This window comes from Pieris napi, chromosome 1 (assembly GCF_905475465.1).
Source record: "Pieris napi chromosome 1, ilPieNapi1.2, whole genome shotgun sequence".
Taxonomy (NCBI): domain Eukaryota; kingdom Metazoa; phylum Arthropoda; class Insecta; order Lepidoptera; family Pieridae; genus Pieris; species Pieris napi.
Window position 1 is genome coordinate 4,233,340 of NC_062234.1, and position 26,847 is coordinate 4,260,186.

A 26,847-nucleotide genomic window follows, 5' to 3' on the forward strand; every position below is an offset into this window, starting at 1 on the left:
CACCCATTTTCGAATTATGCTAAAGTAGTATACTCTTTTGTTTTAATATATATTACTTACTCTAGACAAGAGAACGCCACCTTCGCGCACATATCCCCCTCCACGCTCTCTTTCCAGCGATATCTTGGCCAACCGACGTGGTAGACCCAGATATGCTTACTTAACACTCCCATCCTCTCCTATTCACTCTAGGTGGCCAGGCCAGCAGAGTCTATTGGCATTAGCTTCCCCCATGATATTGGCTCTGGTACTGTACCATATATATACAATAACATTTATTAAATGTACAGTAAAAATACCGGTTTATTTGTGCATAAAGGTGTATTACGTTAATAATAAATAGCTACTGCTAGTTTTGTGCAACATTTATTTATTCATAGATTCTAAAATTAAATCTTCTAATAAATCTTGGAATTTTCTTATTGTTTTTTGCAATCTGAACAATACAGGCCATAGCTCCTGTTAAAATAAGGCAGTGATTATTTAACTGGAACTCATTCATACAAAAAATGGCTTACATGACAACAATTTGTATATGTCGCGCTTACAGAGATATAATTATATCTTGACTGAAGTCCAGTAATACCACAGATGTTTCGTCAATTATTTTACTTCATAATAAATTATGTGGTATGCTTTGTTTGCCCTACCATTGATCCTTTGTTGAGCTTTAATTTAATAAAATCTATGTATCTTATATTATATTATATGCACAAACATATCAACAGACATTGTTTGTACCATGTTAACAACTAAAATGCATTAATGCACGGAAATTGCTTGAAGGGTAAAGGCAACTATCATGAGAAAAAATGGCGCAACAACCTCTTTAGGTTTTGGCCTCAGATTTCTAATCTGTTTCATGATCATTTTTTAATCTAATAGGCAACAATAGGTGATCAGCCTCCAGTGCCTGACACACCCCGTCGATTTTTTGGGTCTAAGACACGTCGGTTTCCTCACGATGTTTTCCTTCACCGTTCGAGAAAATGTTAAATGCGCACATAGAAAGAAAGTCCATTGGTGCACAGCTGGGGATCGAACCTACGACCTCAGGTATGAGAGTCGCACGCTAAAGCCATTAGGCCAACACTGCTCATATATCATGAGAAAACCTTCATGTATTAAACACAATACTAACGCACATATTTGTGTTTAGAAGAAAATTATTCAAGAAACTAAAGCCACAATCCATATAGGGTTTTAGTGCCACTAGATTATTATTTATTGCAACCAAGTCTATAATAGAACTTTTACTATTTTTAGTTGTCTATAGTCGTATTTTTAATTAGACGTTTGACGTTTACGGTGTTGTCAGTTTTTAATGAAATAAAAATAGTGTTGTGACCAAGTAAAAGCCCCTGAATTAACGATCGGTGATGGCACTAGTCAAAAAACTGATTGTAGTTACATAGTACTAGTACCTTACTTATATCAGAGCACTTTTATACAATTTTGAAATAGAAATAATATTCTTTTATTGTTTGAAATGATTAACTATTCACACTCATTGTTCATACATCTGATTGAAAGAGAACTGAACGCATCACTATTACTTTAAATATGGCAACATTATTTTACAAAGTGACATTAGCTACTGTCAGTTGGCTTCGTCTAATTAAAAATACGACTATAGTCTGACACTAGGTGGAATTTATTAGTCAGGAATCCATTGTCATAATGGCTTTTCAAAGGCACAACACTGAAAGCACCATCCACTCCACTCTTCCACTTGACACTGAACTTATTGCTATTCTACAAGAATTGTACACCTTCTACAATCTACATGGTCTTGAAAAAAACTTGATGAGAATGACCCAAAGTTATATTTACCGACAATATTTTAAATGAATATTTAATTCTATGAATTCAATATATATTGATGTTATATTTAATACTATATAATAATTTGAATGTAATACATAAATTAACCTTATATATCCAACAGCCATAACTTAAATTTTTTATCTACTGATAAGGTAACATCACAGATATAGAATTACTTCCTAAACTGATCAGCTTTGTAATGTAAGAACCACATCAAAGCAAATAGACAACTCGGAGGACTGCTAATGGGGCCTGGTGAAGTCACTAAAGCCTCTATTTCTGGTATTGTTTTTTCCACAACTTCTATGATTTCATCATCAACACCACCTCCTGAAATTAGCATTTAAAACATAAGGTGGCTTCACCGATGAAAAACACAATTTGTCTTTCCAGCTTTGTTTGAATGCTTTAGTTCTTAAAAACATAACCAACAAAGGGGAAGACAAATAAAGTTTATTGAAAACTGGTATAAAATATTTTTCCTTATTCACAATAGTAAACATAAAACTAAAACTTCTTTAAGAGATATATAACAACACATTTATTGCACTACTCAACTCAACATTTTAAGTGCTTAACAGTAATGGTCCCCAACAGAAACTAATACATAATATATATATTTTACGTAGTTAGTCCCAAAGTTCTGTAACTGGCACATTATTTTTAAATTTCGAACATGGTTTTATAAAAAAAAATAAAGTTCAGAGGGTGCAACATGGACATCATCCATCATCAGTAATGGTCTGGTTGGGAGTGTCCTATTATGGGCCAACTGAGGTTCATTTTTGCAGAAAGGGGTTCGAAATCAGTGCAAAAGTGTACCAAGAGACGGTTTTGGATCAGCTTGTCAAAGACATCACTTTGTGTTCCAGCAGGACTCTGCGCCTGCACACAAAGCCAAGAACACTCAAGCTTTGAGCATAATCCTTTGGACTATAAAATTTAGCAGGTCTTAGAGAGGAAGATGTGATAAGCCCCATAAAAATTTGAAGAGTCTGAAATCATCTTTAAAAAAAGAAGTCACTGAAATCTACATGCATATGATGCGTGCTGTGATAGACAACTGGCCGCGGCTCTTAAGGGTATGTATTAAAAATAAGGGAAGTCATTTTGAAAAATTTGCTATTTCTATTCCTTAATTAATGTATTATAAATTGATATAACACTCATTAAAACCTGATCAGTACTTATGATAAAAACAAATCATTATTTCTATTCATGACAGAACTTTGGAACCGACTATGATACTCTCTACCTCTTACCTTGTTCTGTTTTCATTTCATCAGTAACTTCACAATAAAAGAATGTTTGTAAGGCACCCTGGACACCAACTCCTGACCTGAATAATTGTATATATACATGTGAATTTCATAATTAATTTTTTTCACTTACAAAAGTAATAAAAATTAGGTAATATTTGTCCTCTTAGAAACCATACCTATATGAAGTGATTCTTTGCAATTTCTTCAGAGGAACATTATAGCCACATTCTTCAAGAACTTCTTCTTGTGCTATCTCTTCTACGCTTTTATTCTTATCAATGATACCAGCACACATCTCTAGTGCTATTCCCAAAGAAGCTGGATATTTATTAGTATCTATTTGGTCAGATTGTCTGTCTTTTGGATGTACATTGTTATAATAAATTGCTGAAATGAGGATTTTAAAATAGAGTTAATATGAAACGGTAATGTTGCCCAAACTGCACAACTAATCGTGAAAAAACTATTGAATTATTTGTAGATAAATAAGTGTTTTTGTAAAAAATAATGTACAACAAGCAATATCTTTCAACAAGTGTTGTATATAACCGAGTTATATGTTAACTCACCAGGCCGAAATTGTTTAACAAAAATCATAACCTTTCTTGTAACATTAAATACAATAACAGCTACACTATCATGTACTTCAAGCAAGTCCCAATTCTTTTGCTTTCCATTTTGAGTATAATGTAACCGAAATGGCTTCACATATTGAGACTCTGGTAAGGGAGTTAGATATACGTCCTTTAAATCTTCCATAATACAGAAATTGACAATATAGTGAATATTATAATTTTTTTATTGCGGACCGATATCAAAATTCAAAAAATACTTTTCTTCTTTACCCCTAAATCCAGGGTTGCCAACTCCTACAAAATGTTCCCCCTAGGACCAACTTCAAATACACCTAAATATCGATAACCCCTAAAGATTTGTTGTATACTCGAATTGAGAGATAATTTCAGATATGCATTAAAAATACTTTAAAGTAGCATAAAATAGTATAAACTTTGATCTTGAAGTATTTTAACTTTTTGATATTTCAGCTATAGCCACGCTTGGATTTTATATTTGGTTCAGTTTGTTGGTTGAGTTCTCGGCTTAATATAGAATCGTGCATTTTTAGGAAAAAAGAAGTAAATTTCTTGTATAAAGTACCCCCTAAATAAATAGTTACATTTATTAAAAAACCAGCAGGACATCTCGATTCTTCCTAAATTTTGGCATAAAAGTCCGCCTCACTAAGTTGAAACCATAGGGAACATTCTGTTTACTGTTATCTGTAGAGTGTAGGAGTTGGCATCACTGGTTTTTTTTCCTCATAATCATATATTGCTAATGATTAATGAATAAATCTGTGCATTTAATGCGTGCAGAGTGGGTACTTTATTTAAATATAATAATTTTTAAATGTTTAATTAATAAGTGATTATATTACTAGCTGAAAACAACATGATTATTGGTTAATACTAAATATGTCCAAAGCTGAGAAAGGACTGAAACCGGGTATTATTATCAAACTCTCGTGTGAAACTGTTCAAAAGTTATCCGAAGACGAACAAAGTGTAAATGACAACCAAAAAAGCTCAACGTCAAATTTTGATGTTCAAAAGCAGATTGGTGATGATCATAAAGATATTACAAAAAATCATAGATTGCCATTAGTTAGTAAAGAGGTTAAACAAAGTATCATTTTGGAACCAAATGCAAAGAACAGTCAAGACATAAGCTTATCAAATGATAATCTAAAAAGTTCAGAGTCTTGGGGTGAGTATGCCCCTTACATTACATATGAAGACGAAGAAGCGTTTTATACTGATCCCAATACACACAAAAAATACAAATGGAATAAATCAAGTAATATTTGGGATCCCCAAGCAGAAAATGAGGTGCCTGGTAGACAGTATAGCTATGAAGATGATACCCATGTTTACACAGATTCTGATGGATCAAAATTCTTCTGGGATGCCTTAAAGAAAGCATGGATACCTAAAGTTGATGATGACTTTCTTGCTTTATATCAAATGTCATATGGTTTTGTAGACAATGTTAAACCTAAAGATGTTCTTGAAGAAAAACCTAAAACTGAAAAGAAACAGGAGGCTAACTTAAAAAGGAAAAATGAACCACAGTGGTTTGACCCATCCGATCAAAATAACACAAAAGTCTATGTCTCCAATTTACCATTAGATACTACAGAAGATGAATTTGTTGACCTAATGCAAAAATGTGGTCTTGTTGAACGAGATCCTGGCACACAGAAAATGAAAATTAAGCTCTATATGGACAAAGAACAAAGCTGCTTTAAGGGAGATGCTCTTTGCACATACATAAAAATTGAATCTGTTAATTTAGCTTTGAGCTTACTTGATGGCTGTGATTTTAAAGGTAACAAAATAAAGGTTGAGAAAGCTCATTTTCAATTGAAAGGTGAATATAACCCAGCATTGAAACCTAAAAAGAAGAGGAAAAAAGAACTTGAGAAAATTAAGAAAATGCAACAAAAGTTGTTTGATTGGAGGCCAGAAAAAATTGTTGGAGAACGCTCTAAGCATGAAAGAGTTGTGATTGTTAAAAATCTTTTTCATCCCTCTGACTTTGATAATGAAGTTCAGTTGATACTTGACTATCAACAAGACTTGCGGGAAGAGTGTGGTAAATGTGGTGATGTCAGAAAGGTTGTAATCTATGATCGACATCCTGAGGGGGTTGCCCAGATAACTATGAAGGAACCCGAACATGCAGATGCTGTAATACAACTTATTAATGGCAGGTGGTTTGGCAAACGGCAAATAACTGCTGAGATATGGGATGGCAGAACTAAATACAAAATTGCCGAGACAGATGCAGATATAAGTAAAAGGATTGACAAGTGGGATAAATTCTTGGAGCAGGGAGAAAAGGATTGTAAAGATGTGGGTAAGAAAGTCCAAATTGAAGCTTCATCGGAAGAAAGTTGTATAAAAGAGTAAAACTACTTATTACTTATAAAATCTTTTTATTAAACTATCTAAATGGAAGTAAAGGTTTTATTTTAAAAACATCTTTCTATTTTTTCCTACCAAAGTTGTGTGTGAAATTTTATTGTTAATAAATATAATTAATGTATATTTTGTGTTGTATCTGGCAGACTAATGTATAATAGTGTAATATATAATCTCTAATAAGGCGTCTCCAGTTTGACACCAATACGAAAAGTTAGTTTTAGCAGTTTGGTTGTTTTGGGTCTATCGCTATCTATCCCATTACTATGAAAATTTAAAGATTTGTTAATGTGTATGTTATAAAAGTAAATGAATTTATCATGTGTGGACTGTGAATTGTGAAATGTCAACTGTCTGAGGCGGGGCCCGGTGGCTAGATTACGAGTTATAATAGAAATACAATTATGCTCATAGCACAGACCAACTACCAAGACAATTTAAGAAATACAAACGTACAATACGGCATATGCAATTATGCATCACGTTTTTTTTTTTACATAGGTAACTCAATTAATTTCACAGTTTAATATCACATTACGTGACATCTAAGTCTAAGGCACTTTTTTTAAAAGCACAGCTTCAATGTCAAGTGTCAAAACTCAATCTACAATTACATTGACAACTTGACAAAATGAAACTAGAGTCTAGAACCACTAGAGACAAGAACTATTTTAATCTGATTCGAATTTTGTTTTATTAAACACAATAACAGGTTTATGAAGCTTATATTTAACCTTATAATCCCAAGATATGCGTATAAGCAATGGATTTTGGGTATCAGCGATCAAATTCACTTGCTAGTTGAGGTGCCTGTACACAGTCGAGCTAACCAGGCGGTCTCGATGCATAAAAACAGGATATGATAACATGGCCGTGCAATCTGACTCCGGCGGGAAGGACGATGTGAAGACACAGTTTGTAACACGAGAAGGGACGTACCGGTTGATGACGCTTTCGGAGTACTCACGGCCTAACCGTGTGGGTTATACTAGTGGCTCTGGTTCCACACATGTTCGAGTCTCTTTGGTGACTTTGCCTCCAGGTGCTGCTCCTGGCTCTGATGGACCTACCTCAGAAGACAGAATTTGTTTTAACCATGGAAAAGAGCTATATGTGTATGTGTATAAAGGCATTAAAAAGGTATGAAAATAATATTTAGCTTTACCATATCTTAATATCTTCAAGTAAAGATAAAACATGCTAAGATGATATGATATATATGCAAGTCAGATCTGCTTAGTAAAATATTATATGTGCTTAAGGATTTTCTAATTAATAATTTGTAACATAACAATAATGAAATTTACAATTTTAGGTACAAATTATAACTTCTTCAGGCATGTAAAACATGTTTAAGGACTGTCTTAGTTTGAGAGATAAATTGGGTTGTGACTAGCTAAGACTTATATGTAGAAAATGACTTACAATTAACTAAAACATTTTTGTCATAAGTTATATTAATAGCATTAAGATTATTAAGAGAATTTTGTATACTTTTATTAATATTTAAATTGGTAAAATTAAATTTAAATTATACTTCCATGAACATTAAGATATTTTTGTCTATGATGATAAAAAGGCAGATGATAGTAATCTTCTGTGTGTAATTATTTTAACAAATAAACAATATAGTTTGTATAAACAACTCTTAAAATTGTTATAAATTGGTTTTGTACAATGAATATAATGCTAAGACTATCAACTACTACACAGTAGTTACAATAAATTAGATTAAAATCTTTCATAATCTTATTTTCCTCTGAGATAACTTAAGCACACATAATACTGTTTCCTGCATTATGTAAAATGGCATTCAAAGAAATCATTTCATTAAGTTTGAATGTCTATTTTTACAATTAGATTAATGTAATGCCGTAGTATACTGCTACCTTCAATTTTTTTATAAGTAACTCATGAATTTTGATTTTTAGGCAGCAGACCTCACAAAACCAGTCGATAAAAAGATGTATAAGGGCACAAACCCAACCTGTCATGACTTCAACACGGTCACGATGACACCAGATAGTGTTTCATTAGTCATAGGCTTTTCTACTGGCCAAATACAATTAATAGATCCTATTAAGAAAGAATTAAGTAAACTTTATAATGAAGAGGTGAGTCTAAGGATAAAAAATCAGTCAAAATGAGTTGAATTTATGACTAGTGAGATAAGATAAAAAACATGGCTCTAATTTAAAGTGAAATGTTAGCCAACAATAGGTAGATTTTAATAGAAACTAGAGAGATAATATTAGAAGATATTAACAATTTCATTTAATTGAGAAAAAAACAAATTTATGAATGTGATTTAAAAGCAAATACAAGAACAAGTGCTACTCTTACTTTTAAATTTGTTGTTTTTTGGTATATATATTTATGTATACTAGATTGATTTCCCAACATAAAAATTCCAGAGACTGATAGATAAGAGCCGAGTCACATGCATTAAGTGGGTGCCAGGCTCAAGTAACCTTTTCATAGCAGCGCATGCATCGGGCCAACTTTATGTGTACAATGAGGAGTTAAACTGTGGGACCACAACACCACAATATCAACTTTTCAAGCATGGTGATGGCTACTCAATACATACTTGTCGGACTAAGAGTACTAGAAACCCACTTTACAGGTAGTTGATACAGTTTCTGCATGAAATGCTATACTTTTTTTTTAATGGCAATAAATTCCAACTTTCTAAGGTTGGTAATTGAAAAAAAAATTAAAAGTTATCTTAAGTTATGTGTTGTATAACTTCTATATATTAATAGCTATTCCACTGCTTGATGTAACTCAGAAACGGCGTAAGTTAGATTGATTAAAACTACACATCTAGCTTCTGGCGAAAGGAAAATAACTATAGTATAGAGATAATTATTAATGGTATAAATTTTCTTTTTGTCCTAGTTGATAATTTATTTATGGTTTATGATTACAGACTTTTTGTAAAATTTCAGGTGGGTGATAGGTGCGGAGAGCTGTATAAACGAGTTCGCGTTCTCTCCGTGCGGCACGAATCTGGCGGTTGTCTCTCAGGACGGCTTCTTGCGCTGCTTTCACTACGATACCATGGAACTCGTGGGGCGAGCTCGTTCCTACTTTGGCGGCTTCCTCTGCGTCTGCTGGTCACCAGACGGGAAATACGTTGTAGTGGGAGGAGAAGACGATCTTGTCACCGTCTGGTGCTTCAGCGAAAGACGGGTGGTGGCCCGGGGTCAAGGGCACAGGTCATGGGTCTCGGTCGTAGCCTTCGACCCATACATAGTCAGCTTGGGTGAGCCGGACTCGGAAGATACGCGCGAGGACAAAAGTGAAAGTGCACAGAGTTACAGGCTAGGCAGTGTTTCTCAAGACACACAGTTGTGCTTCTGGGATTTAACCGAAGACGTTCTCAAACCGGCCGTGCGAGCGAGAGCATCTACCCACCTTTCCCCTAATAGCAACAATATTTCCTCGAACGGTATCCCCGGAACGAAAGTACCGCAAAAATGTACCAAAAACAACAAAATCGGGCATAAACATGCGGAATTAGGTGGAAATAACGCCGCCGGCGAACCTTCCGGCGCAAAAGCAAAATCGAAATCGAATAACATTTCCACTTTGAATATTAACGTCGGAAAGGCGAAAGAGGAAGCGTCCGGATCGTTAGGGGTTAATTTTACGCAACGACTGGCAGCTTTATCTTTCGGGGAACGTCGGTCAGATCACAGACGGAACTTTAGTTTGACAAAGAGTACAGATAAGTCATCGGCGGCCAATACGGTAGCGTTGAGGGGGAAGTCAGCGGGGGCGCAAACGAACGATAGCTGTGACCCCGTTAAGTTAATAGGGACTCCGTCGTGTCCCCGTTTCGACGAGTGTCCCGTCTTGGAGCCGCTCGTCTGTAAGAAGATAGCGCATGAGAGGCTAACGGCCTTATTGTTTCGGTCGGAGTACTTTATAACTGCGTGTGCCGACGGGTGCGTGAACACTTGGTCTCGGCCGTTGCGTTCGGCGCCCGGGCCGACCCGCCGGGACCGAGTCGACCTGACCGACTAGCCCGACCTTATTGAGTTGTACCGACAGTATTGCTCCATTAATTATGCCAGTTTTATAAATTTACTCTTCATAATCTTGAAAAATTCGACAATTTTTTTAAATCATATTAGTTAACCGTCTTTAATATTATTTATTATATCTCGGAGTGGTAGTGTGTGGTACAACGAATAGGGGTAAATATATTCGATGTCTTGCTTCATGGCTACTAATACTTTAATGCCTCGGTCGTTTCTGACCGTAACAACCGGTTAAAGACTGTTTATTTTTTAATAGTAATGCAGGATAATACGAAATGGCAAAATGTTAACTAACAAATAGTAAAGTAGTCTAGGTACTTTTTTAAAACAAGCCTTTTTTGAGAATATATTTTATATCTTATTTGGAGCAAGATATTAAGTGATAAAAAGCGTGTTAGAGATTTGAAATTGTATAAACTTGTGTATATACTTTAAGCCACCGTCTCTTGTAAATATAGGAAAGCGATCGCAATCCAAGATTGTCCGAGTCGCCACTATTTCGGCTGTTAATACTTTATGGATATGGGAGCGTTCAGGTATTACGTAACGAATTTTGGGAGGGGGGGGGGGTTCCTTTTGTAATACGTTACGATACTGGGCGGGGATTGAATTACGCGTTATTGTTAATATTATTTTCGACTCTCCAATACTTTACACCACATAATGGTAACTTTAGGTATAAAGAGTCAGTAGGTGGTCACGAAACGTTTTACTATACTTGGGTACAGTACTAGTACAGTACAGAAAAATGTTACGGCGCGTTACATGGGGTGGGGGGGAGAGTCAATAATCTCCAAAAATTGCGTGACGTAATACTTGAACGCTCCCTATATTAAAAGTATGTTTCATTACATACAATTAAAATATGTTTTCAAGGGTCAATGTAATGTGGTACTGGTGAACTGCATTATGTGGACCCTTACTACTTGTTTTGAAGAAGTAAAACTAGTTCGGTTGGAGGATAAATTTTCTTCATTGGGTCAAACTGGAACATGCTTTTAAAACATCATAGACTTGGAAGGGGCATTATTGTAACGATTCTTACATAAATCTACACAATAACTAATTAGTTAGAAAAATGAGTTTATATAGAAATGCACCACCATATTATAACTCTTTGTGTTTATACTCTTAAAATTATTTATTTAATAAATTATATTGTTGTATTATAATGCGGTTTCGAATTAATAATTTCGTATTGTGAAAAAGTGTGGCGAGGATATAAGTTTCTGTAATTTGTAAACGTGGGCACATTATATTCCTATGTTAATTCCAATTTAGAATGTTGCGGAAAACGATTACGGATATCGCTTTTGATATTGACAAAATTGATATATCATATAGTTTTTTGTAGCACAAGAAAATTAAAGAAAACATAGTTCCGTTTACTAAATTCACAAAAAATTTCTTCTATAACTGACTGTTAATACCTGCCAAGTTATTAAACTGCTGCACCTTGTTAAAAGAAAGTGATATAAGTACTAGGCAATTTAGACTTGAACTATTTCTTATTGATATCATATATTTCGATAAATTAGTTATTAATTCTCCAACTTCATACTACACAATACTTGACACTTTCATTATTTTTTTTGATAGTTTCTGTGTAAACGAACCTTCTGGAAGTATTTAACGGCAATAATCATTGTAATTTTCAGATTAACTTTTAGACCATAGATAATATCGCAATCATATAATAATAAATAAAATAAAAAATTTACGCGTAAAAATTCGCGTAGTTTATTTTAATAGGGAAAGACCTAAAAATCTATTGTCTCTTGCCAATTTATATGACGGTTCTCGTCTAGAAGTGTCAGGATCAGTTTTGCACATTCCTATACCCGCCGATTATGTTGGTGATGGCATGTAAGACATAAATGTTTATAAAAATCAATGATATAAGAACTGATTAAAAGTAATAAACTAGTGCACATACTAGCGCCATTTTTAACTTTATAACATTTTCATATTGGTTTAGTTATAATGAATATTTAAAATGACTATTCTGTTACACATGAATGAATATTGTTTAATTATTTGCGATTAAAGCATTTATTCAGTTTCTTGAATTTATCCGAATTATATTGTATAATCTATTACAAGCATCCGGTCGAAGTTTTATTTTATTTAAAAGAATAAAATTAGAATATAAGTAGTTAAAAATTCGCGGTACTTAATCAAGAGTACTAAAAACTTCTAGAGGATTTTCTATAAGTCATATTTAACACGCTCGTTATATCTTTTAAAATTTTCCGCTTTATGTGTATATGTTTATTACTTTAGTGCTCATATAAAACATATTTTCACAATTTTGTTGTAAACGTAAAAACCCTTTTCTTAGTTTATTAGAAATCTAGTCCAAAAATTGAATTAATGCTTTAAGAACAAATTACTTAACAAGTTAATTGTTATATTATGTTGTATATAGTCAATCAGTAAATAAGTAATTTTATTTACTTTAGCCGCATTTATATATTAGTGTATCTTGAGTCATGAGCAAACGGTTGTAGGGAAAATATTTCCTCGTGTTTTATATGATAATTTCTCTACGGCTGAAGGAGATCTCTCATGAATGTTGCTTATGGCATTACATATGAACATCAAACAAATTAATGGAAATTTACGTTAAACTAGCATTGCATCTTCCACTGAGTTTATGGATTAGGGGCATGTGTTAACAAAAATAATAATAGTACCATGTAACTATATCTACATAATAATTTATTATAATCTTAAGTTTTTGTGAAGGAAGATGTCAATACTATTTAATGTATATAAATTTGTTTCATGTTTCTTGTGATAATAATATTCACAGGATCCAAAATGAGAAGCCGAATGTTTTTAAAAACAAATGATTGTTATTTGTATGAGGCGTTGAAGGAGTTTGTTCACGCTTGACTTGTTAATTTATTGAAGTTTTTAAACTAGTGAGACACGAATTTTGAGCCTATCGAGTTTATGATAAAATAAATAGACGATTCTCTTTATTTATGAGTTTTAACCTTTTACCTTTCCCCTTATTAGTGTAGTCAGAAGGACAGACGAGATATTAAATTTTAAAAAAAAAGATGTGCTGTCGTGGGACACAATTTGCAAATCTCTTAAAAGACTTGAGAAAAAAAATACAAACATGAGGGAAGAAATACCACCTCTTCAACGGCTAAAGAACTATAAACTCTCTTTCCTTAACTTTCGTATTATCTTTTTCTGCCATTTTTGGGAAGCGTGCACGAGTGGTCCTCCTTGCCGACAAAACACAGACTAAAAAATATTGCGCAATAGTCAATACTCGCTTGTGTATACGACTGTCGCGCCTGCGCAGTGCGCGCGTCTCATTTAACGGTTTTATTCCACGGACTTTTTCATACGGTTTTACTATCACATTTTTTTCAGTTCGGTCGCGCAGCAAAATCCCTATATCCTCCAAGCCTGCCGTAAGGAACTTCGTTCCAAAAGTTTTACTGGTAATTAGATTGTTGGTTGAGGATTTCGCAGCGACCGGGAATATTGAGGACAACAGATTTAGCTACGTAAACGGCCAGTAATTATACGCAATTGGCATTTAATATATGGTGAAACCACAGATAATAAAATGCCGAAACCAGGAGGATGTTTTTGTGTTTATATGAATGAAAAGGTTTAGAATTCAAAACAACGCTTTAATCTAATAAATGTTTAATAGAACTAACACTCGCTAAAATCCAGGATCCCATTCCGTTGTGTGAGTGACATCTACGAGTTTATAGCACACTACGATATCTCCGGGCTGTACGTCAAAGCTCGTATCATCGAACCGGATCCCGCATTCTGTGTCATTCTTTATTGATGTTACTTCGTCTCTTAAATGCTTCATTGAGGCTAATTTACCTGCAAATATTTTAAGTTATTAAAAAGGTAATCTTCACAGTCCACGCGAATGACGTCAATTATTTATAATTATTGTAAAATTAAAAAAAGCAACTAAATATGCTCAGATACGTGTAGACAGTTTTTAATTAATAAGAAAGTCAATTTTATTTAAAACAAGAAATACTCTCAAGCAACAATCTGATATCAAATCAGAAATAATCAAAGGTTAATTATGTGTACAACTTTTATCAACTTCTTAAAATAAACAAAAAATTTTACTTTTGTAGTAAGCTCGGAAGCAGATAAATTTTATTTGCCTTTCCTATTTCTTCACGTAATAATTTTTTTTGTGGTAAGAAGTTTACTCACCTTCAAACACGACTTGATCATTCCGTATCACTTTATACAACGCCTGTCTCAAAAGCGTTCCTTTGGTACAACGACATCCAGCCACCGGCACTTTCTTCTTGCCTTCCGAAACTAGGAACTGTTGCAAAACTTTTGCCTCACCTAAGAAAAATATATATTTTATACTTAGAAAAACACATTTTAAGGGATTTGAAGTTATGTTTTATTATAAATTTACAATTATTTTACATAATTTTAAATTTAACTGACGTTTTCGCGTGCTTTACAGCGTGCGTGGTCACGGTGACTGAAGATAAAAGGTGTTGAATGTCAAAAAGTAACACTACCTACCTACTAACTCCTAGTCGATAGCAACTCCGGGGAAATAAATACAGATAACACAACTTTTTCTACAGCTGTGATACTTTTTGACATTTAGGGTTGCCTGGAAGAGATCGCTTATTAGAGATAAGGCCGCCCGTTGCATCCCTTAAAAGTTTTATGTATGTATTGTGTTATTTGTGTTTCTTTTATTTTTATTGCAACGAAGTGTAAATAAATAAATAAAACATAACTTCAAATCCGTTAAAAAAGTGTTTTTCTATGTCTAAAAGTTATGTCAATAAAAGACAATACTATTTCATACTTTTTTGTTTGAAGACAAATTTCTGAAGGTGATTGAGACAGAGAAACATAGATGTCCTAAAAAATTAAAAACCTACCAAGAAGCTCCTCCTGCTGTGTGGTGGGAATCTTCTGATTGATGAGCTGCTTCACCTCATCCACCAATTTGTAAATAACGTTGTGCCTTTTCACTTCTACATTGTTCTGCTTTGCCTCTACGGCTAGAGCGGGAGGTATATCCACGTTGAATGCGAATATGACTGCATTAAATGCTTCTGCTATCTAAAAATACCAAGCAATGACTAAGATTGTTTTATAATTACTTTAAACATACGTTAAAATACATGTCACATTGATAAATACATAAACAACATTGATATATAAAAAACCCAAGATGCACAATCAACGTCTAAAAAACGTCCTCAAAAAATGAGCGCAACATTCTAAATTGTGCACTCATTTCAAATAGTCTCGCGTCTAATACGTGGAGTCGATGTTATTTATTTGTGTTTTTTTTTTATAAATAAATTTATGTACTTTTGAACTTTTTTGTGTGTAGTTTTTGACAAATATATTTACTAACAAATTATTTTTTAATTTAAAGAAAAACCTTTTTAACCGGATAAAGTTATGTATTATTATAAATTTCCAACTATTTAACATCCAACACCTTTTGTCTTTAGTCACCGTGACCACGGACGCTGTAAAGCACCCGAAAAGTCGGATAAATTTAAAATTATGTTTAATATGTAGTTGTAAATAAAAAAGTAATGTTCGACTCCACTCAATACCTTGTCCTACCGACCACGGTCGGTCGTAAAATTTTATTGCTTTAAGTACGTATACACTGCGTTGTAATAACAACTTTAAGAAATTCGCGTAAGGTTGATTTTGCAATAATATATGCTTGTAACATATACTGTTATAGACATACTGTTATAGAAAATGACAGAAATAGTGTTTCGGGACACTTTCGAGCGTTACTTTTATTCGAGACTGTGCATCTTGGGTTTTTTATATATCAATGATAAACAACTATGTGTCACTGTAAACTAATGCAGTAGTGTCAGACAAACTTTTAATGTTTCAATTAATTTATAAATGTTTCAAATATCAACATGTACCAGAACCAGAAGTGGTCTATTCAATATCATATAGTAGTACTAGCTGACCAGGACAGTAAATAAATGTCGTGTTACAGATTAGCTGAACTTAATTTATGATTTTATGAAAGTAATACAATAAATTTAAGTTCACTCCTATCAGAGCGAATTTCAACACCCAACATAACAATTTGCCTTGATTTGTTTTATTATATATATAAGTACCTTGTTATTCCTTGGTTTACACAAAATAACCGCACGCATAAATATATAAGAACCAATGACAATATTTTCGAATTACTGACATTATTCTAGATTTTTAAAATCTAAAATCCGCTAATATTCGAAAGCATACCTCAAGGTCATTAGGAGTCAACTGGCCGACCCCAAAGTGTACTAGATCCAGCCTCACAGTATGATGCTCGTCGTAAGTCTCCAAAATGTTGAGAATCGCTTCAACTGAACCATCCACGTCACCTGCAATCAGTGGCGTAACAATAGGGTGGCAAAAAGCCAAGAGATATTATGTTCTATGGATGAATGTGAAGTCTCCAATACACATTGGGCTAGCGTGGAGGCTACAGACCATTCCTCTCGCGTAAGAGAGGAGGCCTATGGCCAATAGTATGGTATGGTACATATACATCGTGTAATTGAGTACTCTGAAAATCTCAAAGCTGTTATGGCTATATTTTAATTTAAACATTATCATTTTTTTAATTTGTGGATAATAAATAAAGTGTTAAACTAACAAATATCAGCAATATTTTAGTTATAATAAAATAAAAATGCAGGTAACTTTTCTATTTCTACGTCGTTTTTTTTTAATTTGGTCAGATTATTCGTGGGAGACTTCTGTAATGAACTTTTATAATTAAAAAAAAACGTAGAAGTAGAAAAGCGCAGGTTAAATTTTTTTTTATCTAATAACACCGTCGTAGAGCATTGTTGGCCTAGTGGCTTCAGCGTGCGACTCTCATCTTTGAGATCATAGATTCGATCCCCGGCTGTGCACCAATGGACTTTCTATCTATGTGCGCATTTAACATTTGCTCGAACGGTGAAAGAAAACATCGTGAGGAAACCGACATGTCTTAGACCCAAAAAGTCGACGGCGTGTGTCAGGCACTGGAGGTACCTACTTGGCTATTAGATTTAAAAATGATCATGAAACAGATTCAGAAATCTGAGACCAAAACCTAGAGGTTGTAGCGCCACTGATTTTTTTGAAGTAAAACTTCTTTAGGCGCGACTAGGGAGTAACTCAGATTTTTTTTCTGACGGAAGTAACGCTTACTTGTGTAGTTAGTTAGTCTGTGTAGTTCCGGTATTTAAAAATAATAATTCGGATTGGTCGTAAGTATATGTAAATTGTCATATACTCCACGCTTCTTGACTTATACGCCAGCTAGTGGCAAATATCATAATCAATCAGGATTATTTATTTCCAAATTTTTCGTAAATATTTTAAATTGCAAAGTTTTTTGAAAATCTCTACCTAAATATACTTATTGATTTATTACTTTTAAAATGAGTAAATTAATAATAAATTTTCTGACGATTGCGACATTCTATAATATTCAATAACAAGGTTACATTGACATGTGCTGATCTAACCTTCGTCTTTGAATAATCTTTGTAAAGCACATGAATAATAAATATAATTAAATTATAATATTCATTATTAAAGTTAATATTTAATCATTTCAGTGATATATGCCATCAACGCCAAAGAAGTTTTACTTCAATCGCGCGTAAAGGTTACACGCACATACTTTTTTTTTAATAACATTATCGTAGTATACCTTTAACAAGTACACTGAGGGTTGGATGGCCATCCTCTTGAATCATCTTGTCCCTCGGCCCGGAGGCGCGTACGCGGAACCGTCCCATTGCGCGTCGTTTCATCAATTGTTCCCGGTACAAAATATTATGTTCCGCCGCCTTAGCCGTGATCACTTCGAGATCAGATTGTTGTTTCTCCTTCATAAATTGGTTGTGACGCCAGCGCATTACTTCGTTGGCTCTTTTCTGTAACAATCAGAATTCTATTAGGGGCCGTTCATAAAATACGTTCGCATACAAGGGGAGGGGAGGGGTCTGGCTGGCAAGATGTGACAAGGGGCGACGGGGGGTATACGGCAACGTGACGTTCGCCGTTTATCATTATTAGAAAAATCCTTGGACTTCTGAATAATAGAAATATTATTTATATATTCGTTATGAAAGATATTTATTAATTAATTTATATTTTATTATAACTAAATAAATATTTTTAATTTTCAGAATTTGTGTACTATTATTTAGAATTTATCACACTCAGCAGGGGTGGGGGGGTCTTTAGTTTTTGTGCCGAAATATTTCTTGGGGGGGGGGGGGGTCACAGAAAGTGTGACAATAGGGGGGGGGGGGTCAAAAAAAGCAGATTTTAGTGTGACGTATTTTATGAACGGCCCCTTACAAAATATTGTCTTTGATTTAGTTTTTAAATCCGTTAAAGAGTTTCATTTTTATCCTATATAATAAACTTTTTGGTATACCTCTATGATTTTTTAGTTTGTTTAAAACCGCAAGGATGTACATGTCAAAAATTAAGCGTGTATAATTTACTACAATATACTCGACTCATGCAGAATGTACGGTTTGTACCTATTTTACCCGCTCAGGTATCAAACTTTATTCATAATAAGTTCTCTGGGCTACAAACGTTACTATTCGTACCCACAGCGAAAATTAAGGCCGATTTACATTATCTTAGTGTTTAGGAGAGTGCTTTAGGATAGTACTTTAGTTGAAACATGTAAACGCTACGCTAAAGAACTTGCCTTTCAAGTTGTACTAAAGCACTCTCCTAAACACTAAGATAATGTAAATCGGCCTTTAACCTCTCAAGAAAGGCATTTATATAATACAATGTATGGAAATAATTAACCAACGGCTTAGATTAACAAAGGTTTTTAATTGTCCGTTGAGTGAACTGACAAAAGTTTTGTATCATGTCAGTTCCTTGTACTGTAATAAAGTTAGTCAGTAGTTAGTCTTTTTGTAAATATTTTAATGGTAATTGTATTAGTTTTTTTTCTGTGTATGTATTGTTATGTATGTGATGTAAATATATATAGTTACCGCATCGGAGTAATGTTATTACGACAATAAATAATGAAACAAGTAATATGTTATTAGTATGTTATATATCTACTAGCTGACTCGTCAAACGTTTGTTTTGCCATGTATATTATTTCTAGGAAAAAAATTTTTTGTTCAATAAAAATAGCTATCTACAATAATAAAAAATTGGGGTTGATCGTAGAGGGGTGAAAATTAGGGGTGGTATGTATTTTTGTATGCTGTATCATAAAAAAATAAAAACAAAAAAACCGGCCAAAAAAATAAAATGTTAGGGGTATGAAAAATAGATAGTAGCCGATTCTCAGACCTACTGAATATGCATATAAAATTTGATAAAAATCGGTCAAGCCGTTTCGGAGCAGTATGGTAACTAAGATTGTGACACGAGAATTTTGTATATAAGATAACATTGTTACTATTAGCTTTTTTTTGTGAAATAAAAAAAAATTCATTCATAGTGTATTTTGTTATCTATGGTTCTCAGCATGTGTTTAATTTTTCAATTTTATACCAAAGTTTACAAGTCCTTATCATCCTAAATGTCTTACGTCTAAAACACACCTCTGATGGTACTTCTAGTACCACATCGCCAGCAGCAGGAAGTTCCCTCCAGCCCAACACTACTACAGGAGTCGAGGGTGGAGCTTCAGTAACTGAACCACCTTCTGCATTTTTAAGTATTCGGACCTGAAAGTTAATTATATATATAACTAGCTGACCTGACTAACTTCGTTCCGCCCTACAACCTTATAATATCGTTGTTACTTTAATTTAACTTATTTTAGGATTTCATTAATGTTAAGTATTACATTAATACAACTTTTTTGCAAATACAGAAATGTTTTATTGCTTGCCATTGCGAAAGAAGGATGGCAGTTTTACACATTAGGCATCTTCTCTCTAGCGTCAATATGGCGATACTGCATGTTAAGCACTTTCTGATATCCAACATCTTTTGATCAGGATCAAAGCATGGTTATGCATCTCCTCATTCACCTCAAGATCGGAATTTCTTGAACTGACACGAATTCGACGTAAAATGATGCGTAGTTTTGTCAACAGATGGCACCATATGGTTTTTGCATTCGTAAAATTAATTAATTAATTTATTGTTATTCTATAACTTATCCGATATTTTAATACTTATCCGATTAAATCCAACAAATCAAAAACCATGGTAATCGGTCCAGCCGTTCTCGAGTTATAAGTGTTGTAACAAACACGACTTTCTTTTATATATATAGATTATTATATTAGTTTAAGGTACGTTTTGAAAAAATAAGTATTACTATATGCCCGTTCTTCTCAGAACAAGGCCTCCTGGTAGTTTTGCGAACGGATGGCGTAGTCCTGCTCTTTCGTGAATTTTGTAAACGTTGTTGACATTCATAAGCATGCTCTAAGAAGCATCTAAATTGAATAAACGTATTTTCATTTCATTCATTTCATTTCATTAAAAAATGTCATTTTGAATTGACAGAATAAATATAATTTATAAACTTACTTTCCCCCATCCAGTACCAGCAACCACGATACACCCTTGACGCAGTGTACCGCGCTGCACTAGTACTGTTGCTTGTTTTCTGAAATGAAAAGTATTGTAATTAATTAGTTAAAGAATTTTCTATCACATATATTTCCACAATAACATATGAGCGATACGAATAGAACAATTGTTATTTAAAGATTTTTTTTTATATATGTAGGTATTCGAAAGAATAAACAAAATTAAACATAAAGAGGAAAAACAGTAAACGTTGTACTCTATAAAGATTATGGGAGATAGTGGTAGCAGAAAAAATTACAATTTATAAATAAAAACTTTAATAGCAAACCATTAAAAAATGTTAGGGTATGATTTTCGGGTTATCAATTAAGGTGTATAAAAATAAGGTTAAGACATATTCTAGATTCAACAGAATATGCACAAAAAATTTCATAAAAATCGGTCAAGCGATTTGGTTATGAATACGTGAGACGAAAATACTAATTATACAATATACATATATTATATAAAGATTATTATAATACAGTAATAGGATGTTAAAACATGATAATACTTTGTTGGTATAATATGAAAGTTGGGGGATGATATGTATTTTAATGAAGCTATTTTAGTTCAATGATAGTAGTCATAATTATATATAAAGACTAGCTGACCGGGCAAAGGTCGTTTTGCCATGTATAATATCATATATAATAAAAAAAATAAAAAATGAAAAAAATATTTAGGGGTGGACTACCCTTAACATTTAGGGGGATGAAAAATAGATGTTGTCCGATTCTCAGACATACCCAATGTGCACACAAAGTTCATGAGAATCGGTCGAGCCGTTTCGGAGGAGTTTAACCACAAACACCGTGACACGAGAATTTTATATATTAGATAGAGACTACTAAACATTAAATATCTTTTCATAGTCTGTGAGAATAAAAACTCACCCAACTTTCGCATCCACTTGGCTTTCTATCACCACCCCTTCCACATATCCCCCTGGGTCAGCCTTAAGTTCCATCATCTGAGCTTGAACAATGAGAGCTTCGACCAGGGAGTCTAAATTCAGCCTTTTCAATGCTGACACAGCAATGGACTGAACGTCACCTCCTAACGCTTCGCAAACTACACCGTACTGCGCTAGGGATTTCATTGTGCGTTCCTAGAATAAAGTAAGCTAAGTATATCTAAGTTGACTATGAAAAATATACAAATAAATGAAAAGAGCATACCTACAATGTCTACACCTGGCTTGTCCACTTTATTTATCGCCACCAAAATTGGAACTGAAAAAGTAATCTGTTTTGGAAGAAATGCTGATTCTCTTTACTACGCTTCTTAATCACAAAAGCAAAGTCTGGAAAGACAGATATACATTTGTATGCTGTTGTTGTGTTACAATGAAATTACTGTACCCATATTTCAACAGTATATGGTTCACAGTCCAATATAGACAATAGAATTGAATTTTAGAGAAAAGCTATGAGATTCTTTTGAGCACTGCTTCTGAATTTTTTTTTATAGAATAGGAGGCAAAGAGCAGGTGGGTCACGTAAAGTTAAGTGTTCACCGCCCATGGACAACTGCAACACCAGGTAGTGGTACGTAAATTAATATATTATTGGCTTGAAAAAAATGCACTCTGCTATCATTGCTGGCTTTTTATATGAATTCAGCATGAGGAGAAAATATAGTTAAAAGTATATATTTTTTGAAGTTATACTTCTTTAGGCGCGTTATGAAAAATTGATGAGAGTGAAATTTTACGATGCGCGCGCACCGTGACACAAAATTAACAGAATGAAGTTGCCCACGGAAGATACTACGGCATTGGACATATTTAAAAACAACATTCGAATAATAATAGAATTTATGTTAAACTTAATGTAAAAGAATAATAATAAATATTTATTTATTTAATTTATGAAATGTAAACTGAACTTTATTGACTATAATGACTCCTTTTCCAGTCTTTGATTATTTAATTGTAATTCATTATTTGCATGCAATCAAAAACTATTTTTAATAATGCCAAAGAAGTATAACTTCTTACGCCCGTACATAAGTACACGCACCCTTTTTTTTTTGTTTCGTTCGCATAAATGCTACGCACGAAATGTTTTCATAAATATATTACCGTTAGCTTCTCTAGCCATCCGTATGGATTGGACAGTTTGTTCCATGACTCCATCATCAGCTGCTACAACCAGTACTACTATGTCAGTGGCGTGTGCCCCGCGTGACCGCATCGCACTAAACGCCGCGTGACCAGGCGTGTCTAAGAACGTTACTTTATCGCCCGATTGTAGGTGTACTGAAATTATGGATGATAATTATTAATTTAGTGTTGCCCAAAATCGCCGCCGCCTTATTGTAGCAAGACCAAGACTGAAACCTGCAAGATTCTTGCGTCTTGCAGTTAAGACAAACAGATTTGGGCGTTGTTAACGCCCGAACCCAATAACCTATCGCAATCCATAATGCACCACCTGAGATAGTAATCCTAAACCAAATGTTGTAAAAGTGTGCCAATAACCAGTCGACGGATTGTAATAGCCATCTGTCGACACAAGCTATCCATGGGAGGTTGGATCATTGTCTGTGGATAGACCTTTGTATGAAAATGACAGTTGACGAAAGCTCGATTTCAACAGTTAATTGTTTTAACAGATTTTAACTTACACCAGTTTTTTAAATAGTTAAAATTGTCTTGGTCTTGCATTTGGGCAACACTAATTATTATAAAACAGTTAAAGTGAAATTTTTATTACGTGATGAAAAAAGGAATTATTTTGTCTAATGACGCCTTTTCACGTGTTTTGACGATTACAAAGTCACATTAAATAAAAGATATACATATACGACAATATACATGTACAGTCAAAATCCGTTGTAACGACATCGATGGGACTATTGCTATTTGGTCGTAAAAACCGATAGCCGTAACAGCCGATGACATTGTTAAGTATTTAATACATTAGAATTGAGCCGGGACCTTTGATTTTGGTCAATAGAACTGGTATGATCTAAACGATGTCGTCGTAAACGGTTTTGACTGTATATACTAATTTCCTCACCTTCAAAGGCACCAATATGTTGAGTAATACCACCAAATTCAGTTTCAACGACAGATGTATTCCGCAATGCGTCTAACAGTGTTGTTTTACCATGGTCAACGTGCCCCATAACACAGACAACTGGGGGGCGCCGTCGAAGGGCTTCTAAAGGGGCAGGAGGTGCTGGAACTGCGTCTTTATTCTAGGATATTTTTAGAATTACATGATTTTTTTTGGCATAATGCGTAAATTAGTAAGATGCTTTAGTTCCAAAATAAAAGCATTTAACTTATAAGGTTTTATTTTGCACATGGTATATACATTATACATATCTATCTAAACGAACACACCTTATTCTTTACAGGCATTTAATTTTGAAGAATTTTGTTCCTAAGTACATTTGATTTTATTAATGAATATCTTATGAGATATCAGTTTAAATATAACTTAAAACAATGGTCAAGTACAATTAATGCATGGCTTGTATGTTGATGCAGGTATGACCACGGAGCATACCTAGTATAAAATATTTGGTACAAATTGTTTGTGCTTTCAGCTACAAGCCGACATGTCTAATGTGTTGAATATTACACTTATAAGAAAAAGATCATCCAGCTTTGAAACATGCTGGTTATAAATATAGTGTTTATTATTGTTTAGAATGTTGTGTATAAAATAGAGTAAATAATGAATTATTATTAAAAAATATAATTATTTTCTCATTTTGGCAGAAAATTTTTGCCTCTGCACTACTGACAATACATAGTTTTATTTCACCTAGCTCTACATTATTAAAGATTGACCTGTTTTTGTATTTTTGTGAACCTAATATAAGTTATAAGCATCTAAAACTTAACATACCTCCTCTTCTTCCACTTCTTCCTTTGGTTTAGCAATAATTTTAAATCTACAACCAGATATTTTAACAATGTCTCTAATGATCTGAGGATTGTGAATAACAGTATTTTTTTTATAAACAATATCAGACTCCTTATCGGCAAATTCCAATGCTTTAAACACATGATCTGAAAATTTCACATTTTCAATGTTAAGTTATGAAGTAAAATATAATATTAGGTTAGCGAAATAAATTAAATAACCACTGATAAACTTCAAGAAATTAGGGGCTAACTATCATGCCAAACGGTGTGTTAGACAGGAAAACTCTGACTAAAATTGAAATGGCATGATGACAATTAAAATAATTGTGAGTACAACTTTCCAAACTCAAATTTTGACCATTGACCCAGAATAACTTTTGTAGCACACATAGGATTGATAGGGATTTTTAAAACTTTATTTTTTCTATATATATATATTTATACAGGGGTTTACCCAGCTCTTCTTAAATTTTTGGCTTTCCGGGAATTTTTGTTATTTGACCACTATTTTTATGTCTAAATTGACTGGACATTATACTATATTCCTAGATAGTAAATTTGTAAACTTAACACTGCTTTAAAAATATTGAAATTTTACTTTAACTCAGGGTTTTTGACAGAGGAACCTGCTGCACTAACCTATATCTTTTTTTAACACATTAGCTATTTCTTGAACTGTCATATTCCTCCATATTCCAACAACTTCAGTTCCAGCTTTTGGTGCATATCTTATAACTCTTCTGCCTTGGTTCTCTATTGCCTGTGTATGTTATTAATGCTTGCATTATATTTTAATAAAAAATTGATAATAAATTGTTTGCAAACACAGAGATTTCATTAATTATTATATTTTATTAGGGAACCATTACAGTAACCAAAAACAAAACTATTTCTCGATTATTGAATCGTAGAAAGATCTGATAAAATGTAAGTGAGAAAATATATTTTACCCTTTCTTCAGGACTTTTCCGTTTTTTTTGATTTGATACAGACAAGGATAAAGCTCGTGCATTGTGTACAATTTGTGGTGGCTTATATGAATTAGGAAAGTACAAAAGTCCCTCCTTAGAACATTTTGAGGGTAACCTAAAAGCATTAATAATAAATTTTTTTAAGTTTAAAACCATAATAAACAGTATATTGCAAGTAATAACACACTTACAATTTTAAAAATGCCCTTCTATACATTATGTTTACAAGATGTAGACAATAAAACAAATCATATGCTTTATGATCTTATAATAAGTATTAGATTAATTTATTAAGAATATAACCTTTGTTTTTTCTACACATAACTCGATACAATTTCTACTTTATATAATATTTGAATAACCATTATAGTAATAACATATTTATATATAGTTTTTATACAATTTTCATTTATTTTTGTATTATAAAAAGATAATAATACAATGTATGAATATTATGAAGTCAAATTTAAGTATTTAACTAGAAATACTAATATTAAATGTAAGTGTAACGTCTGAGAAGAAGAAAGTATGTCAATTGTCTGTACTGCTGACTGCACGTCACACAACAGCTCACAGAGGGTATGTTCCGATATACACTGCGAGTACTGTATAGTGCTCCCACTGTTCAAAAATTTGTTCCGCTATGGACTGCAGTATACAGCCGCAGCGTCCTAGGAAATATATGACGTCACAAATCCCCGCTATACTTCTACTGCGAGCACTGGCGTTTTCGAGGTAAGGTACTCGCAGTGCTTTGATCACGTGATCAATCAAAACCACTTGAATGCCTAACGGCTGATATAACTTACAGTTTAATAACAAACATTTAAAATTCTAACTTACTTTCTTTGTAGTATTAATTCAATTGACAGTTAATATTAATATAGATTTTTTTAATGCGATAATACTCCAATAATAGTTTTTCTTGTTGAATTGAAAAACTTTGATGCACTCATTTGAAAACTGTGTCGAAAAACGAAGCTGACTAGTATACTGGGGGTCTAGCCATATTGGTGTCGAAAAGTATTCTACATACACTACCGCTTTTGCGTAATTGTACTGTCGAAAACGCTTCGTTCGTAGCCAAGAGGCATGTCGATACATTACCGCAAAGTCGACAGCGTAGATACGAGCTGCTGTTCGTAGCACCTTATTCCGTCATATTGTCTCTGGATTAAATGTATTCCTAATGTCACTTTTATAAACAAATAAAAGTTAAAACTTTACAATATTATTGCAAATTAGCAATTGGAAGCTGCAAAAGGGACA

The 26,847-nt window shown here is 33.4% G+C and overlaps 4 protein-coding genes across 5 annotated transcripts; 2 read left to right on the top strand and 2 right to left on the bottom strand.

The window, feature by feature from the left end:
* Positions 1-1,810: 1,810 nt before the first annotated feature.
* On the bottom strand, positions 1,811-3,958 carry LOC125063579 (uridine diphosphate glucose pyrophosphatase NUDT14-like). The gene is made up of 4 exons (XM_047670089.1): positions 3,659-3,958; positions 3,266-3,476; positions 3,090-3,166; positions 1,811-2,157 (listed from the first exon to the last, which is right to left on the bottom strand). The coding sequence occupies exons 1-4, from the start codon at positions 3,846-3,848 to the stop codon at positions 2,000-2,002; spliced, it is 636 nt and encodes a 211-aa protein (XP_047526045.1). The 5' UTR covers positions 3,849-3,958; the 3' UTR covers positions 1,811-1,999.
* A 458-nt stretch (positions 3,959-4,416) lies between these two features.
* LOC125063569 (HIV Tat-specific factor 1 homolog) lies at positions 4,417-6,109 on the top strand. Its single transcript, XM_047670080.1, has one exon. The coding sequence runs from the start codon at positions 4,565-4,567 to the stop codon at positions 6,059-6,061; it is 1,497 nt and encodes a 498-aa protein (XP_047526036.1). The 5' UTR covers positions 4,417-4,564; the 3' UTR covers positions 6,062-6,109.
* Positions 6,110-6,701: 592 nt separating this feature from the next.
* Positions 6,702-10,799, top strand: LOC125063561 (WD repeat-containing protein 20). The gene is made up of 4 exons (XM_047670069.1): positions 6,702-7,213; positions 8,005-8,187; positions 8,488-8,699; positions 9,025-10,799. The coding sequence occupies exons 1-4, from the start codon at positions 6,941-6,943 to the stop codon at positions 10,103-10,105; spliced, it is 1,749 nt and encodes a 582-aa protein (XP_047526025.1). The 5' UTR covers positions 6,702-6,940; the 3' UTR covers positions 10,106-10,799.
* Positions 10,800-13,767: 2,968 nt separating this feature from the next.
* LOC125052635 (translation initiation factor IF-2, mitochondrial) lies at positions 13,768-26,026 on the bottom strand. 2 transcript variants are annotated; one of them, XM_047653595.1, is made up of 15 exons: positions 25,882-26,026; positions 25,558-25,693; positions 25,247-25,367; positions 24,588-24,751; positions 23,748-23,928; positions 22,808-22,984; positions 21,907-21,956; positions 21,618-21,832; positions 20,680-20,758; positions 19,737-19,862; positions 17,852-18,077; positions 16,402-16,523; positions 15,042-15,225; positions 14,341-14,481; positions 13,768-13,989 (listed from the first exon to the last, which is right to left on the bottom strand). In XM_047653595.1, the coding sequence occupies exons 3-15, from the start codon at positions 25,287-25,289 to the stop codon at positions 13,817-13,819; spliced, it is 1,881 nt and encodes a 626-aa protein (XP_047509551.1). In that variant the 5' UTR covers positions 25,290-25,367; positions 25,558-25,693; positions 25,882-26,026; the 3' UTR covers positions 13,768-13,816. The 2 variants fall into 2 exon arrangements, with proteins under 2 accessions (XP_047509551.1, XP_047509543.1); XM_047653587.1 differs by having other exon boundaries at positions 25,770-26,025.
* Between the last annotated feature and the right edge of the window lie 821 nt (positions 26,027-26,847).